General features: G+C 37.6%; 1 protein-coding gene across 6 annotated transcripts in view; it reads left to right on the top strand.

The window, feature by feature from the left end:
- RUNX1T1 (RUNX1 partner transcriptional co-repressor 1) overlaps positions 1-18,763 on the top strand; it is a 146,187-nt gene that overhangs the window by 18,188 nt on the left and 109,236 nt on the right. For 3 of the 6 annotated variants that reach the window (XM_071207897.1, XM_071207898.1, XM_071207899.1), the window contains one exon: positions 9,336-9,508. The exons of the other annotated variants lie outside the window; for them this stretch is intronic. In XM_071207897.1, coding sequence (XP_071063998.1) covers positions 9,421-9,508 — 88 coding nt within the window. In that variant the 5' untranslated portion in view covers positions 9,336-9,420. The remainder of the gene's footprint in view (positions 1-9,335; positions 9,509-18,763) is intronic. 6 annotated transcript variants of the gene reach the window in all.

Below are 18,763 nucleotides of genomic sequence, written 5' to 3'. Positions count from 1 at the left end.
TCTTTGGAGAGCCTCAGCCCCATTGGTTCTTGTGGTCCAGTACCTTTTGGCAGATGGTGACAAGGCTGCTAAATGATAGGTGTTCCTTAAAAGTGGTTGTTACATGGAAGATTTATTATTGACCTGCCTGGGGCATGGCTCCCTCATGTGTTTTGTCTCCTTGTGAGGCTTTCAATTTGTTCTGAGGAGGTTTTCCTTCCTTTCTTAGGTGTCTTCTGGCTACCTGGGAGAATAAAAAGCAGTGAGGTAGGGTGGGTTCTGGACCCTTAACTTTCCATTCAACGAGAGCAGCCTGTTTTACCTATTTCACATGTTTGTTTGCTGTATAATTTACAAAACCTTCTCATTTTTACCATGTAGAGGAGAGAAGACAGAGACCAGAGAGTAAGGGTCAAGGAGTAGTTGATAGAAGAGCAGAGGCAGTGCTTGTAAACCAGTGGGTCTCAGACTCTGGGCTGAGCACTCCTGGGTGGCTGTAAGTTATTTTAGGGGACTTTCGAATCAAAATGTGCCTCAAGTATTGTCTGTCTGTTTATTTTTTTTGTTTCCAAGCAGTGTCTGAAAATGAAATATTCTTCACAGGATGATATTTAAAAATATATGTACTTAAAATAACACAAATGCATTACAAATATTAGTGGATTAACAGAAACTTGACTTTATGTATTTTACCATCAGTAAATAAACTAACACTTCTTAAAAAAAAAAAGGATTTATTTATTTATTTCTCTCCCTTCCCCCCCCCCCCCCCACCCCGGTTGTCTGTTCTTTGTGTCTATTGCTGCGTGAGAATCTGTGTTTCTTTTTGTTGCGTCATCTTGTTGTGTCAGCTCTCTGTGTGTGCGACACCATTCCTGGGCAGGTGGACTTTCTTTCACGCTAAGCGGCTCTCCTTAAGGGGCGCACTCCTTGCGTGTGGGGCTCCCCTACGCGGGGACACCCCTGCATGGCTGGGCACTCCTTGCGCGCATCAGCACTGTGCATGGGCCAGCTGCACACGGGTCAAGGAGGCCCAGGGTTTGAACCGTGGACCTTTCATGTGGTAGACGGACACCCTAACCACTGGGCCAAGTCTGCCACCTCAGTAAATAAACTAAATAGATCATGTGGAAGACTAGAATTTTCTATTTTAAAATGGAATCCTCATTGGAAAAGTAAGGGAATCCTTTTTATATGTTAAAAGAGAATATTAAATCCCTATTTTAAAATTGTTCACTGTTAGTACATCCCCCTCCACCTCTTCCCCCATTTAAAAGATTTTAGTTATTGGAAAATGTTTCCTCATGATCATCAACAACAAAAACAAAAATCTCTTGTATGAGGACTTTTGAGGATATGGTCTATCAGATACTGTGATTTCAAAGTCTTCCAGCTTGTTTTGTCTGGTATCATTTACCTTCAAAAACATGGGGTGATGCTTTTACTCTTTTATACTTCAACCAAATTTGAAGTTTGTGGTTTTGTTATAAAATCTGTCAGAAATGGATTTTTAAATGATTTTTCCCCTCTGCTACCATTTGTGCTTTGGGGGAGGAAAGTGGAGCCCAGCATTAATGGTAGATAGGAAGGACACTGTGTGCCGGCTCTCCTTTGGTACTCTGAGTCTTTTAAAAAAATCTTACAGCTCTGTCACTTACTGTAAAGTTACAGACTGCAGAGTAAGCCTGGGGTTGCCTGGTTCTTTCCAGCTGCCTGCCCAGGTTCTGGGGCCCTCCTCATCTTGGGGAAAGTGATGCTTGCTGCTCTCTTCTCTGCCAGAAGACAGTAGAGAGTGTAGTGGTTAAAAGAGACTTAACTCCCAAGTGCTTTACCACTTACTTAATTTCCCACTCTCTTTTCTTGCCTGGAAATAATTCTCATCTGAGCACGAATGGTACGACCTCATAAGGGTGTCATGAGGATTACATGAGATGATACATGTGAAGCACAACCTTCAGTAAATGCTTATTCTTAGCATCTGACTCAACCATTCTTTAACTATTGACCCTTCTCTTCTCCAAACTTCCTGTTGGATCTTCTTTTCCTGGCCATTCCCTCACAGTCATCTTCATTCAGCAAATAAATATGGAGAGTCTGGCCCTACTTGACACCCTAGGGTACGGGATGTTTAAGACAGACAACACTTGCTTTGCAAGACCTTTCCAAGACCTTTCTCATCACAGCCTTTTCTAAAACCCTGGTTGAATCTTATCTTCGGGTCTGTGCTCCTAAGTGCTTTCTACCTGAAAGCCAAGCCCTACTCACCTTGTCCTCTCTTAAGTTTCTAATAAAACGTTGTCCTCTGAAGCTGTCCACTACTTCCCTTCCCCAAAGATAGCGTTTGTCACGTCCAACTTTTTGCTACTTTTCATGTAATTCAGACTTCTCTGCTGATTAATAAGTTTCTTGAAGGTAGGAGTCTGAATGGTTGTGGCACTTTTTGACTCGTGATTGAAAAGTCAACCCTTGAACCCAGATTATTTACTTAAAACCGTCCTGAAAAATTATATTGCTAAGACCAAATGAAATTGTTGGTTTCAGTGGTACATCGGTTCTTTCCTAGTCTCTTTTCATTGTGGTTTCTTGTCCTAGAATGTACAGTTTATTGCAACCATATTTTAGTTTGTAAGTTTCAGCAACAAAAAATAAAAACAACCACCCTGTGCACAGGATCAATCAGCCTTTCGGCAAATGGTGAAGTGATCAAGCCACTTGGATTCTCGTAGTTGCATTTCTTAACCAGTTTTTATTTTTAAAATTAAAAAGAAATTTTTTTTTTCTCATGAGGTTCATGATAAAAGGATGAACCCTCAGAAGTTGTAAGCAAAATTTTTGTGTGTGTGGACATTTTTATGAGGTGGAAGAGTTCTTTTGATCAAGGACCCAGAGACTAAAGACCATTTTAGTCATTTTCAGCTTTCTCTCTACCAGATCCTCCCAAGTAAGAGCCAGGGGCTCTCTCTACTCCTTTGGTTGCCTATATCTGTTACCTGGGGCAGATCTCCAGGCACTTCCCCTCTAGCAGCACCTGCCTTCGCCCCTCAACCCCCAATCCTGCCTTGCCTTTTCTCTGACATTGTGTGGGATTCCACTTGCTTTGCTGCTTTGGTGAACCAGTCTCAAAACTAGAGACACAGTGAACGGTATAATGGTATGACATCTCAACCCCAGGATGTGGAAGTAGGTCCCTTCCAAAGTGATTTTTCCATTTGAAGAGTCAATTTCAGAAGAGCAATCTTCAATTCCTTAATGCAAGTAACTGAACAATTTCAGACAGATCTGTATGGAGAGGAGGTATTTGGAGACTTTGATGGATTGAGATCCACATAGTATCTTATTTAATCCTTACCTGGCTGTAAGCTCAGTTTGTAAATCAGCTAAAAGGTAACTAGCGTACCTGAGGTCACCTGGTGAGAGTTGTGGAGCAAGGTCTAGATTTCTTAATGCAAGGCTTTTCTATCCAGGGCTCACTACCACTTTCCTAGAATTCTTCCAAGTCTCACCACCTAGGAGTTTTTCCCCAGCCACACAGACTGCGGATGGGACCTACACTAAAGTAAAAATGGAAAACTATCAAGAGCTTTCAGTACACTTAGAAAAGTTACTGTTCAGAGTACAAAAATAACACAGTTTTGTAAGCATTTCTGTGAGAGAGAGGGAGGGAGGGAGGGAGGGAGGGAAAGAAAAGAGGGGGAAGGAAGAGGGGGTAAAGGAGCCGCAGCAGCCGGACCGTATTTACCACTACGTTTGTAGCTGGACAGTTGTAGTAGCTTGTTGAGATGTGCGACCATCAACCGTGAATGCAGGTATTTTCAAAGTCCCATTTTTCTTTCATGCACAAGTTGCTAGCATGGAACAGATGCCTTTATTTTGAAGAAGCCAATCTTTGGAAATAATTGGTTCTCTCTGCTCTTATCCCCTAGAGATGGTCTTTCACAGATGAAATTGAATGAGGATAAAAAAATTAAATCACAAAATGGTAGTTTGTGGTATTTTTCCCCCTTTGTTTCTTAATAATGTTTTTTTGACCTGTAGCTTAATTTGACATATTTTGCTTTTGTTGATAGGTCATAGATACTTTATTTTTATCACTTAGTAGTACAGTATTCCTTAATAGTACTCCTAATAGTACAGAAAGGAAAAACATCTTGAATTGTATCAGGTCATTTGTATGTGGTGACCTTTGCTTTTATTTTAATGCTTTAAACCATAATATCAAAGAAGCTTCTACTATTAAATGATAAGAACTGATAAGCAACACTTGCTATAGGAGCACTAAGATAGATACTTTGGAAGTATTATTTCTTATCTTCTTATCATCCTAGTAAGTGAGATATTATTACCCTACTTTAGAGATATAAATCTGAAGCTTAAAGAGGTTAAGTGACTTGTCCAAGGTCAAAGAGCTGGTTCATTTAGGAGCTGAGATTCAAGTCCAGCCAGAAAGCCTGTGCAGTGAGCTTCTATGCTCCGTGTTTATATTTATAGGCTTCAGTCATTTTAGGAAAGTTGTTTCTTGAAAGTGAAATTATATCTGTAACAGAGGAGATATTAAAGAGCTTCCTACCATTTTAAATTGACTAGTTTATTAATTCATTTGGTTATAGTGCCTTCTTGATTTGACTGGAGCTAAATAACAGATTGACCACCTGCCTTCTAATTAATTTATTCTTTAAAGAAAATGTGTGTAGGCTTTAAAAGTTATGCCTTATCACAATAAGAGAAAGTGGCATGAAGAAAGACCAGCTAGCAGATGATGATCATTTACCCATTTTTTCATGCAGCCAGTTTTGAGTGAACGCCATCCCTGTGCAAGGCAGTGTGCTAGGCACTGGGTACGAGTGTTGGTGAATAAACATGGGCCCTGCCGTCCTGGCCTGGGCAGTGGGAATGGGTGTAGCAGATCATGCTCGAGTTCTTAGCATAAAGAGAAGATGGGATGGCTTTCCTTCAAAAAGTGACACCCTCAGTTAGGAGATGTCTATGCACAAAAAACTGCTCACGAGCATGCCTACCTCGTAGCCTTGGGCTGTGGTCCTCAGGTGTGGCGTCCTAACTCTCAGGATGGGTGCAGCGGCTGGCCTTACAGCCCTGCATGCTCTGGCCTGATTCCCATCCTGGCTTCAGCATGGTACAATATTGGGGGGATGGCTCAGACCCACAGTATTTGGCGGGTAAAAGGTGCCAAGCCCTGATAGAGACCATTAGTGCTGTCAAAATTTAAAGAAGACCCTGGGCCCCAGGAGCGGTCAGAGAAAGGTTTGTGAAGCCCATAGCGATTGAAGTGGGCCTTTCTGGCATTTCATTTCATTGGGTGATGCTCGTTTGTTTTGTTTCGTTTTCTTTTCTTTTCATTTGGGCTAGTACTGTGTGCTGAGTGCAGTTCTAGCAAATGGGGGATAGATTAAGGGCAAGACAAACAAGGTCTTGCTCTCAGAGCTTACTGTTTAGGGGTGGGGGCGGGAGATTTAATAAATGAATTAGCAAATAAATTATTTCACATAGTTCACAAAAACTATGGCTTACCCCACCCGTACCCCTGCTATCTAACATTATTTTGCATGGTTGGGAAAATCATCTATGAGGAGGGGACACTTGAACTGAAACCTGAGTGATGGGAAGGAGTTGCCCGTGCATCAGTCTATGGGAAAGACCTGAGGTGCGTGCACAAAGCCACAGAAATTAGATGACGCATTCCATTGGTAGCTAGTCCAGAGAAGAGCTGTGCCCTATTTAGGCATGGAAGGTGTAGGTTAGTGCCGAATTCTCGGTGCCTTGAGTGTCAGGATAGGGCAAGAACAAGGACTTTGTGTCAGGGAGAACAGGTAGAAGAGGGAAGGAGAATTGGGATGAGTGTGTATCACGGAAGCTGAAGGAAGCTTGCGTGACTAGGACATTGAAGTTTAGCTCATATAACCTTGTTTGACAAGTCCTGGTGTCCACCTTGTCCCAGTTGATTCCTGTTGGAAGTTGGATGTAGTCCTGAAGTACTTTGAAATGGTGCGCTATTTACTACTACTTCAAATTAGGGGGATCTGGGAGATTTGTTCTGCAAAGGAGACAACTGAGGCTTCAACAAAGGTAAACTATAGCCCAGTGTCAGGGACCATTCTTATTAATGCGGTGTTTTCTAAGTCAGATATGCTATGATAGGTTTCTTTCAGGATAATTCCCCTTGACCAAGAACTAATTGCATTTTTATTAATGAAAAAGAACATTTGTGCTATAAAATGTTTTTATAAGGGAAAGAAAAGTTAGGGTTAAGGTTTGATTTAGTCCAGGTTGATAGATAAAAAAGAAGTGTGTTTAAGGCTCATTTTTCATTTTTCTGATTAACTATATATTATATCCTAAAGGAAAAGTAGACCCAAATGGTAATACAAGTCTCTGGAGAAACGTGTTTAGGCAGTGAAGGGGTTTCTGGTAGTAATTGAGAAATACATACAGTAATGGGGCAGTGCACTTGATCTCTTTTGAGCTTGATTCTGATGTGTGTAGTCTTTACATCCTGTTAAATTTTTGAAAGATAAACTGATACAAGAATGATTTGCCAAGGCCAGCAACTCTTCCTTTTAAAACCTTGGCTCAGTATACACATTGAAGGGGATGGAAGAGTAAGATAAAAGCATTATAAATATGAGGTTAACCGAATTCAAATAGAAAGTTCGCTCAAGTTATTGCATTCCTTAGAAAATAAATACATTGTGCATATGGTTAAGATTGATCAAAAAAGTATTCTGTATGCCAGTGATTACATTCCCATCTGTGATTAAGGTTTTCTGTCTGCATCTGGTTTTCACATTATATTTCTGTAACAAGAATCCTTTATATAGCAGAGTTCACGTTCTGTATTTTCTATTAGCTGCAGCTTGAACTACTGCACGGATCGCAGATTTACACATGTGGTTTTCATTACTTCATACCATTGAGAAAAAGTAATATTTGTTTGGGAATGTATGTTTTCCACAATTTCCATGGTAATACAGCATGTTGAGCTTTTTAAATAACATTCTTGTAGAACTACAAATTGTTTGAGGAGGAATTCTACTTTTGTTGTAGTTCAGAATGTATGTTCCCTTCATAAAGTTTCACAAATGTGGGGACTGAAGAACTGAATAAGTCAATTAGTGAGAAATTTTACTATCATTTGCACATGATAAAGATTTTAGTGTGGAATAAGTATCATAAATATCTGAACATATACTTTCATAGTGCATATTATCATTACACATTTTATTATTTCATATTTAATCTGTTGTGTATATGAAACACAAACGTAATACTCCAAAGTCATTATTTTGAAAAATCCCCAAAAAAGTTTTTTTTTTTTTTAAGTTAGCCAATTGATTGTGATATAATATTCTGTATATAAAATTCTTAAATGGGAGAAATTCTCATGGGCAGCTTTAGGTTTGCATATGTATTTGTAGGCTATGTTAACATTTAAGAATTTATAAATATGTACGTTAACTTATTCTGGAACACTATTTCCTGCCATATTTTTTCCATTTACTTCAGAATAGTGATTGAAAGAGATGCCACAATTTAAGCTAAAAAGTAAAACAATATTCTGTATTGAGAGAATCATTTATAAATGAGAAACTTGTCTTTTAACAGAAGTTTGTCTACATAGTAATTGTATGTGCCTCAAAAACTTGGGTACACTATGCCATTTTTATTAATAAACCTAGACATTAGTCTGGTATGTAGCAGTCATGAGAGGGAATAAATAGGCTTAGACTCTAGGGAATTTGTATATGCTTTGCCTGCTTCATTTGTTCAATAGAAATTATTAACTATGGCTCCTACAGAAGCATAGACTCTGTATTGAGCTTTCTGGTTCTTTTGTTGAAAGTTGCTGAAGCACAAAATATTTTCTTATATCATGATTGAATCTAAGAAAAATCTTTTCTTCTTTTTCCTGGTAATATTTATTTAACTTTATTTATAAAATCTTTTTCCTCAGTGTAGAAAAATTGGAAATAACAGAATTGCATGGAAAAAAAATCACACATATCTCTAGCCTCCAGAAATAATTATATTTAATGTCTGGATGTATTTACTTCCAACCTCTCTCCTCCATGCCCCTCTGCCCTGCAACCATCTATATTTGTATATTTATCTATGTATCTTGGTCATCTTCTTACAGGATTTTTTTTTTTACTTTATCATTTGTTAATAAAATTGTTAGATTTCATAGTAAACTAAATGTTTCCAAGTTCCAGCAGATTGTCTTTAATGATCTTTCTTTGCTGAGCTCCAAGGCAATTTCTAAGAAATACCTAGTATAGTATTTTTCCTAGCCATTACTTATTTTTTTATTACCTTAAAGAACAGTAAGAAACAATCTATTACATCATATCAGGGTCTTTAAGTGGCATATAAAGGGCATCACTTTTTTTTAAATGGAATATGCTTGTTTTATATATAGCACAATATATTTATCACTTTTTAAATTTATTGGGAGTAACTTGGGCTCTTGAAAAATAATAGCAATAGCCATAGTAGTACTTTTTCTTTGTAAATTTTTATTCCCTTGCATTTAATGAATTCCTACCTTATGTGCATATGATTGTGCTAGATCCTTTTATAGTTCACAGCTTATGAGAATAGTGATACTTTTCTCTTTGCAGTAGTAATAGCAGGAGAGTGATAGACACTATAAATGTTTGTTAATAATGAATGAATTCTTAACCTGTGAAATCTAGAAGGGAAAATGAGAAATTGGCTTGCTTTAAAGGAAAAGAAGAAAGTGGTAGAAGTTTGATTTGGCAAAATAATCACCAGTAATTGTTATTACTAATATGTTTAAAAATAGTTGATTATATAAAGAAGCTTTTTGAGTATTATTAGGTGTTTACAGCTATTCAGCTAATAATTGCAATTAAATTTCGGGACAGTGAAACCATGTGAATACCACTTTGTGTTTAAGCAGAATTTAATTTGTATGTAAAATTTCAAAAAAGAATATAAAACATATGTCTCAAAGCATTTTTTAAAGAAACCATAGTATCTGACATATTGTTTAATATTTTTATTGAAACAGGTAACACATTCTCCTAAGGTGTTGATGTACATAAGTTTAAAACCAATTTGAGGAAAGAGGAGTTGTCTGGTTCAGAAAGTATCCAGCTGAGTCAGATGATCAGAGACTTAAAGTCTTTTAGAGCATGCCTTAATAGGCACTGAGAAAATGGGGATTGTTTTGAAACCTTCTAGAATTTAGAAGGACATGTATCTATTTCTGAAAACAAACAAAACAAAACTGGCCTAGTATTTTCATGTAAATAGATGGGTATAATACTTCAGACTGGTTGTGATATATGCATTTTTTTTCCCTTTGTTGTTGTCAATAGAAAAGATTGATCTCTGGGCTGGTGAACATAATATCTGTCCCAGTCAGAAAAGGAGAGAGGAAATTAGCAGAGCGATTGGTGGAGAATGATATCTGTCAAAAGAAACACTTGGAGAGCACTGAGTTTAGTAATAGGTGACTGCCGGAAAAAAGGGAACTTTGAATATTGTCAAGGTAAGGAACAGACAAATATTTTGATTTTGCAATTTACCTACCTATCAGAAAATTGATCTATTATTTTTTCCCAATAAATTATAATTGTGAAGATTTTATTCTCTTTTCCTCATTTCTTCTAGTGCCTGTTGATGTAGCATTTGTGTGGTATGTTTTAAAAATTTGTCTTTGAAACCTTTGGGTGGGGGATTGGGTGGGGCATCAGGCTGGTGGTGGGAACCCTTCTTTGATAGCTTTGGGTTTGAAGATAGCAAATGATCAACTACCAAAATTTTTCACCCTTTTCCTGCCATGTTTCATAATACATCTGTTATAAGCTCAGCAGTACTTGGAGTTAAAGAGTAAAAGCTATGCCATGCTTTCTGTGTTTATTGTAACTAGGAGATGGGTGTTTTCTGAAACAGTTTGTTGACTAAACAGGGAAAGAGTGCTTTTCAATTTATTTTTCCTTCTAATTGATTGGGGTTTAAAATTTTTTTTTAGGTGAATGTTATTTCCTAAGCAGAATTTATGTCTATAGACACATTAAAAAAAAAAAAGATATATACATACATATACATACATACATATATATATATATACACACACACACAGATATGTAACTTTAGGGAATCAAGAGATATAAACTAAGTGCATTGCCATTTGACAAGAGACTTCTTGAAGCCTGCAGCACTGAAAAATAAAGGAGAGCACTGGATTATGATTACAGGGAGGTAATGCTTCCTGTAGCCAGCTCTGTTTCAGGTTTTTAGTAAATTGCACAGATGAATAAGAATAAACTGCTAAGAAAAGATTGAGAATCAACACAAATGTTGCTGGTACTGCTTGGCACTCTAGTGATTGAGAAGGGATTTGAAGTTCTGTGACTGACTACCTATGTAGAAAAAGAGGGGTAGCAAAATATGTACCATCTGTGGCCACTGTTCTGGAAACATCACTGCTGTTTATCCCACGATCTCTACTCTTGCAATTCCAGGAAATATTTATTGGCTTGTTCTTAAAGTTCCCAGGAGGGTGTTGGAAAATGAAGATTTTTTTTCTTTTTTGGAAAGACGAGAGAAAAATGAAATAATTCCCTGTGTATTTGTGGACTTCTTTAGGATAGCCTTAATCATAATTAATTTCTTTGTGTTTCCCTTCCCTTCACCCACCTTCATATTCTTGTGTTCTTCTACCATAATTAGTAATGATATATCAGTTCAAGAGAGAAGGCAAAGAGTTCAGTGTTATTAAATAATGGAGACACCTCTCACCTCTGCTTCTTACCTTATGTACTACTGTTACTAAGAAATAGTTTTCAGGAACTCAAATCTTGGTTTAGATTTTTTTTTTTAAGATTTATTTTATTTATATATTTCTCCCCACCCCCTCATTGTTTGCATTTGCGTGCTTGCTCGTCTTCTTTTTAGAAGGCATCGGCAACCAAACCTGGCACCTCCCATGTGGGAGGGAGGTGCCTAATCTCTTGAGCCACCTCCGCTTCCTGCTTGTTGCGTCTCTCATTATGTTTTCCTCCTTGTGTCTCTTGGTGTGCCATCTTGTTGTGTCAGCTAGCCACGGCAGCCCATTGCGTCATTTCGCTGTCTTGCTTGTCTTTTTTTAGGAGACACCAGGAACTGAATTTGGGACCTCCCTTGTGGTTGGTGGGAGCTCAACTGCTTGAGCCATATCCACCTCCCCAATTAGATTTATTTTTTAAAAGATTCATTTATTTATTTCTCCCCAACCCTCATTGTTTGCACTTGCTGTGTCTGTTCGTCTTCCTTGTTTCTTCAGGAGGCACCAGGAACCAAACCTGGTACCTCCAATATGGGAGGGAGGTGCCTAATCTCTTGAGTCACCTCTGTTCCCTGCTTTGTTGTGTCTCATTATGTTTTCTTTTTGTGTCTTTTGTTGTGTCATCTTGTTGCATCAGCTTGCTACATCTGACTGTCACATCAGCTCACTGTTTTGCTCATCTTTTTTAGGAGGCACCATGAAACTCTGCTCCCTACTTTTTTGTGTCTCTCCTTATGTTTTTCTTCTTGTGTCTCCTATTATGTCTCTTGCTCCTGCACCTGCCTGTTGCGCCAGCTTGCTCTCTTCTTTAGGAGACACTGGGAACTGAACCAGGGATCCCCTGTGTGGTAGGTGGGAGCTCAATTGCTTGAGCCACATCCGCTTCCCCCTGATTAAATTTTGAAGTCCTACGAAAGAAAGAAAAGTGTCAATAAAAAAACAAACTGTTACTACTAAATCCTGCTTTGAATTGCTTTTTCACCATCTTCAGTCAGAAGAAAGTGCCTATTTCATAAGAGTATATGCCATATTTTTCTTTTTTTCTTTTTTCTTTTTTTTAGGTACTGGGGCCAGGGATTTAACCTGGGACCTTTCATGTGGGAAGCTGGTGCTCAACTACTGAGTCACATATGCTTCCCTGAGTTGTTTTTTTTGTTTGCTTTTTGTATTTGTTTTTTAGGAGGCACTGGGAACTGAACCTGGGACCTCCCATGTGGGAAGCAGGTGCTCAATTGCTTAAGCCACTTTTGCTCCCAAGAGTATATACCATTTTGTTTTCTGCCTTATGTATCTTATTGGGGGTTTAGTAATATGATAAAAATATCTAAGGTGCAGATTAAAAACATTAAAGGATATCGGATTTAAAAATGTGCCTTGAGCATAGATTGTAGATAACATAAAAACATTGCTACACACCTCTATCCCATTATAATCATATTCTCTTCTAAACAAGTGGTATATGTCTGTGATCTATTAGCAGTGAGTCATTGTAGCATGGAAGATTCATACTGAAAGCAAAAATGCACGAATGAAAAGGTCACACATTTTAATACAACTTAATATGTGTTGTTATAATATGCAAATATTGAATTCCCCGCCTCATAAATCAGAGTCCCTGTGTTGAGTTTCTGTTCTTTCTCTGTGCCAATATGTGTGCATATATACCTAGTTTAGAAATATCCATATTTGTGTTGGCCTATTGGGCTTGCTTTATTTTTATCTGGCCCCGAAAAATTTACTCCCAGTGTTTTGTCTTCCTCTTTGTAATGGCTATATGCAAATCTTGAACCTGGATATATAGAACATGTGGTTTAGACTCCGGCTGGCCCAAGAAATAGAGAAGACCAGAAATCACATACTTTTTTTTTGCAAACACCCGGAATCCACTGGGTTCTTGTAATTTGACTGCAGAAATAGCAATGTACTACATGAAGTCGAACGGTTGGGGCTTTAAGTGAGAATGACCTGAGGTGGCGCCAGAGAGTCTGATATGTTTGTGAGGTTGAAGCAGGTGGAGGACACCAGGGGACAAGCCTTGCCCTCATGGTGAAGGTGGCCAGGCGAGAAATGATGCCCCGGGGGCACATCACTGGCTTGGGTGACAGCTTGTAAAGGCAAAATGCTGGAATGTCTAGCCCCAGGGTTTTAAAAGCTTACCCCGAATGTGAACACCACTTGGTCCTCTGGAATTTAGGCTGGTGTTCGTCTCCTGTGTTACATACCCTTGAAAGGAGTGGGCAGATTCGGGACAGCCAGGAGTGGGGTCTGCCTGGAGAGGCTTGCTTTTATACGCCAATAACGAAAATACTAGTCCAATAATTGGCATATTAAAAAAATAATAAAAAGATTGCCTGGCTGTCCAGAAGATAAAAGGGGAATAGTGTAGGGGGAAAGAATGACAGAAGAAACTTGACTTGATGAGCCTTTTGTTGTGTGTTTCTGTTCATGCATACCATGGAATAGGATATTTATGTAGTATCAATTTACATATACTATATGGGTTATAAAAACAATTTGTATTTTTTAAAAGGATGGCTTTTTTTTTTTAAAGGCGGTACCAGGGATGGAACCCTGGGCCTCATACATGGCAAGCAGGTGCTTAATCACTTGAGCTACATCCGCTCCCCAGGATGGCTTTTTAAATGTTAATTTAGATGATTCTGTGTACCTTCAAATATTGGTATCTTAATAGGAAAAGAGGAAAGTTATTTTCTTAAGTGAAGTTGCCGGTTTTTTGAGAGTCTGCATTTATCTTTAGTTTTTCTTGGTCATGTTCGAGGGGTCTGATAGCATTAATGGGCTTTACCCCACATGGAGCACTGAGCTTATTGTAGCACTGCACACTGATCCCAGGTCAGTGTGATGCGTGAAATCAATTTATTTGAATCTCTTTGCCTCTATAGGAATTTGGCAGCATGCCAGTTGTTTTCATTTAATGTTCTTTGTGTTGAACACAGACAAGCAGGCATGCTTTTGTATTTCTTTCTCTTTTGGTCTCTCTCTTCTCTCAGCCAATATATTACTCTATGGATTTTGAGATGAAGAAAGAATGTATTACTTCTATGATTCTAATCTTTGCTGGATATGCATATATTTACAAATGTGTCACTTTCTTTTAAGGGATATTTTTGACACTCCTGAGTTCTAATGGTGACATTTTTGTCCATGAGAATTATTTTAGGATTTTGTTTAAATCAGATTTTTGATGAATATAGTAAAATAGATGATAGATGGTATTGCTTATATCAGTGACATCATCAACAGTATTAATTACACAACAACATATTTAATTTGAACTGTACTATCAAAATCAATTGTCTTTGTGAGCTTTTTTAAATGTGAAGATTTGCGCTTAAATCAAGAACATGTTAAAGACATAATTATTTGGATATTATTTTCTTTGAATAAACCATCTTGACTAAGACAGCAATGTTATACATAAATTTGTTATATGTAAGTTTTTATGAAGCCATTAGGTTTTTTTTTTCCCTTTTAAATATTTGTACAGTAATGATGGAAAATAGTGCAGAGATTTTTAGATTTTTAGTCTAGGAAATCCAGACATCTCTGTGCAGCTCCCTTTCAGAATGTTTTTGTAGGGAGGATTGGTTCCTGGGTTGGCTTTAGGAAGAGGTGGAGAAGGAAACGAGTGAGAGTGAGAGGAGAATGTGCTGTTGAAGCTCCGGGCGGTTCTTGCGGAAGTTGATATGCAGAATCTGGGAGCCTCAGCTTCGGGGTCAGACTCCTACCCAGCAGCCCTGCTTCCTTGTTTAATTACCTGGAGAGCAAAACAGTCAGCCTGTGAGTGTGTGAAAACCCAGTATCTCTTGCAGCCGCCTGGCGCTCTGACATCCTGCAAGGCCAGCCCTGCCTGTCCCTGCGTCAGGCTGGCTCCCGCCCTGGGTTCCTTTCTTTCGGGAGGCATTGTGTGGAAGAGGGTTTGGTCAGGAATTTGAGGTTCCTGCCAATGCCGTGTCCCCTTTCTGGACTATACTGACAGATAGGCTTGATTTTTTTTTTTTTTTTTAAGGGATTTACCAATTTGGCTCTTTCATTTTACAGTTCTGGCCTTGCTGTGAAACAATACCAACAGCGACAGACATTAACTAGTAAAGGACTGGTCTTGATTTCCCGGGTTCTTATTTCCCTGATTCCTGTTATATAGGGTCCTATGCATGTTGCTCTTTTTGAATTGGACTCACTAATAGTTCAGAGGTTGTTTTTATGAGGCCATTTTGGGATCTTAATCTGTCCATGAAAACAGATTAGCTCTCTTTTAAACAAAGGCGATAAAACAATAATGTTGAGTTTTTTCTTTCCCTGGGATTTGAATGTGGTCTTTGACATTTTCTCTAGTAAGGGCCACACCCTTTGATGAAGCTGGGGGTGGTAGGTGGTGAGAAAATATTTGGACAGTAGTGTGTGGCCAATTTGAGGGTGGTTATAGGATGAATATTTTGAGGAATGCTTGGAGATGGAGCCATTTGGGGGGATTCCCCCCTCTCTCCAACAGTATAAGGTGTTATTTTGCCAAGAGGAAATCCAGCAGGTTCTTGATCCACAGAATGGGCAGCTGGAATGTAAGTGCTGTGGGTAGGGGTACAAAAGTGGTGGTGGTGGTGTTTCCTGCAAAGGGAGGGAAAGTGTGACTTCACGTGCAGTGACTTGGTTTTTCCAACTACTTCATTAGGATCCTGTCATGCAGACTTAAGGGCATTTACCCTTTAGATGCACATAAGTGACTCCCATCACCGTTAATGGGACTTACGAGCATGTAAAGAGAGCAGTAGGTACCTCTGTGTAGTGCACAAGTGTAGCTTCAAGGAATTGATCCTGTTCTTTGATGAGAATAAAGGCATTGGACTTTGCCAGAATTATTTTAAACACTTATTCATATGATACTTGTAGAATTGATGTTAATATTTTGTGTATTTTTATGTATTCCAGTGAAAAGTCTATAATCATTTAAACAATTGAAAATAGCCTTGTGCGGGAGCTGGCATCACCGTGAGCTATTATGTAGCAGCAGAAGTTGTTCTGCCATAAGTGTTATCCATATCCTCAGGCATGGGCATGTTTATTTATGCATCAGCCTGCTGTATTTTTTTCAGAGTATTTCTTTTTTCAACATCAGTATAAATCTGAAAACAGAAAACATGTAAATATATTTTAAGCCACAGTCAACAATCCTAATATCTCCTCTATGGATAGACTCTCAAGCTCCAACTTTTGGTAGTTCTGTCCAGCAGGAACTTTCTTAAATGCAAGTAACATTAGCGCCATTTGTAGCATTAAGCTTTGGCAGCAGAGGGTGTCTAATGTGAGAAAAACTTGGAGAACTTTGAAAAGTGAATGGGAAAGTTGTACTTTGCATGTGGTGTCAGAAATCAAAGAACGAAATCTGAATAAGGAAATGGGCTTGGCGTCTTGTGCTCAGAGTATGCTCTGAAAGTGTGGCGTAAAATGGCAAGAAAAGAAATTTGGTGGGGGAAGAGAATGGAGGAAGTGAATTATTCTAGAAAACCTAGAGGACAAAAAGAATCATATTCTACTAGTAACTGTGGATTTACGTCAATTTTCTAACAGGAATGAAACTAGGACATTTTAATATAATAGGTTAAAAAGTCACGTCTTCCAAAATTTTAATAAGATTTGGGGATATCAATTTGAGATTAATTACAATAGGAACGAGAATTGAAATATCCATACAGAGTAAGGGAATCGAGCTGAGATTTATAGGTATTAAACATTGTTCAGTGTGCTACAGAATATATAGTATAAAATTCTATTCTGCCCAGTTATGTTTGTGGGGATGGGGGAACAGGTGTGATGAAAGCATGGAGGGTCAGTAAAACATTCATTTAAAAGTTTACATTGGTATAAAAGTAAATATGCTGTACTGGATATTATTTGAACAAATAAAGTGGTGTGGAATGAAAATTTGCCATGGAATCCATCGTAGCTAAAAGTCATTTTTGAGTAAGTTTGAATTGTTTATAAATGTGGTAAATTACTATATGCGTGCAGATTTTGATAATTTGCAATGTGGAGAGGTATAAGTGGAGAGTTTGTTAGAGGTACAATTCCTTGTGAGAAAAGAATATGATGAAAAAAAGCTGGGATATTTTTTATTGCTGTGTATTTGCTCCACCTGGTGGATTTTGTAGAAAGTGTTTTAATCCATGTTAATGAAAGAAAACCCTTTAGACAAACTATAGGAAGATGAAGCTTTTGTTTTATTTTTATCACTGTAAAATAGTTTAATTCCTACCTAGGTCAAAACACTTGTCTTTTTGTTCATTTCTTTCATTGAGTTTAAAATGATCTATATTATTTTTGTTTTTCTGCTTTAAAATGTAATACATGACCATTTTAGAAGATTTGGAAAATGCAGAAAATTTTTTAAAAAAGAAAAATAGATGTCATTTATAATCTCATCACCCAGTGCCATTGCATTATTTTTAACATGAGAGAACTAGTTTGCATTTACCTTTAAGGTACACGGAATGTTAAATATTATGCCAAAGTATGATTATCATTATTTTTGGGAAAATGCTACCCTTAGAATTCCCAGGCTCCAAAAAAAAAAAAGGAAAAAAAGTCAATGTTTAGCAAGAATCGCTTTTGCTAAAATATGTCTACAGAAGGCAGAGGTAGTAGAGACTAAAAGTGCCTTTTGCATGCATAGGGCTGTACTTTGGTGGTAAGATCTGTTGTTCGCTGGGGTTACATAGATTGCTTTCTTTGGAAATCTTCAGGATTCAGTTGTGCTTTGATCATCTTATTGTTTTCCTTAGGTTATTCTTTTTTCTCTTTTAGGCTTTAACAGCTCTGTAACAGAAGGTGAAGTTTTGAAAACACTGTCTCCATATGCAAGGGATTTGGAGACCTTTTTATTGTCTTTAAAATTGTCATTCATAGTCCTCATTAGCATTTATTGTTGCAAGCATACAAGCAGAAAATGTGAAATTGGTATGTCATGAATAGCCCCACAGAGCTCTAGAGCCCTCGGATTTTGCCTGCAGTGTGGTGTGGGCTGGGCTTTGAGGGAAAGCTGTCCAGATGGCTGCCTGCACAGAGCAGAGCTGCAGGTTTTTGTCTCTGGTGCTGAGAGGAGGGGAAAGTTCATTGGAGCATACATCACCCTTGCATTTTAACAAAACTAACTCACCATCACTCAGGATGGGGAGGTGGTGACATTGAAACAAAAGGTTTTCCATATAATGTTACAGTCCTTGTCAAATGAATAAGGGATGGGTAGTTAGGATGTCTTCTATATTATCTGAGTGATTTCTGTTATAAAAAACATGAAGAAACTAAGTGGCAGCTTATTTGCAGATTCACATGCAAATATATACTTTTTTAAGGTCGATTGCCTTTTTGAAAAAATGGTTTTTGTTTCTTTTTAAAGATCGAAGTTAGTCTATATATTACTTCAGCCTTCCGAATTAAAATGAAAGTATTTTACTTTAAAAAAATTACAAATAATTTAATCCCTTGCTCTAGTGCCTGTTGAGTAATCTACACTTAACCATATTATATTAATAAGTCTAAAGTTTACATTTAAATAATTCAACATTCAATTAGTACAAGTGTTAATTTTGTTATAGCATTTCATTTATTGAATATTTGGTATTGAAAATCAAAGGTTGGTGAAAATAAACTATAGTACTTCGTGATATTTTAAAGGTATTTGTCACTGTCAGAAATAATTCATAATAATTATGAATGTAGATTTTATTTCCTAGTGGTTTTATTTTAAAATATTTCATTTTCTGCAAATACACATACCAGATGTATTTAAATGTATGGATCCACATCTTTTATTCGTATGTGAGAATATTATACTTTAACGAGTTAAAAATCAAATCTATTGCTTGAAAAATTGTGGGAATGTTTAACTACCTTTTTTTTCTGTAGACATTGTAGGAAAAAAAGAGACTGGCTTATTAATTATGGAAATCATTATTTAAAAAT

The sequence above is a fragment of the Dasypus novemcinctus genome, chromosome 14 (assembly GCF_030445035.2).
Source record: "Dasypus novemcinctus isolate mDasNov1 chromosome 14, mDasNov1.1.hap2, whole genome shotgun sequence".
NCBI classification, from domain to species: Eukaryota; Metazoa; Chordata; class Mammalia; order Cingulata; family Dasypodidae; genus Dasypus; species Dasypus novemcinctus.
This window is presented reverse-complemented; position numbering and strand designations above follow the sequence as displayed.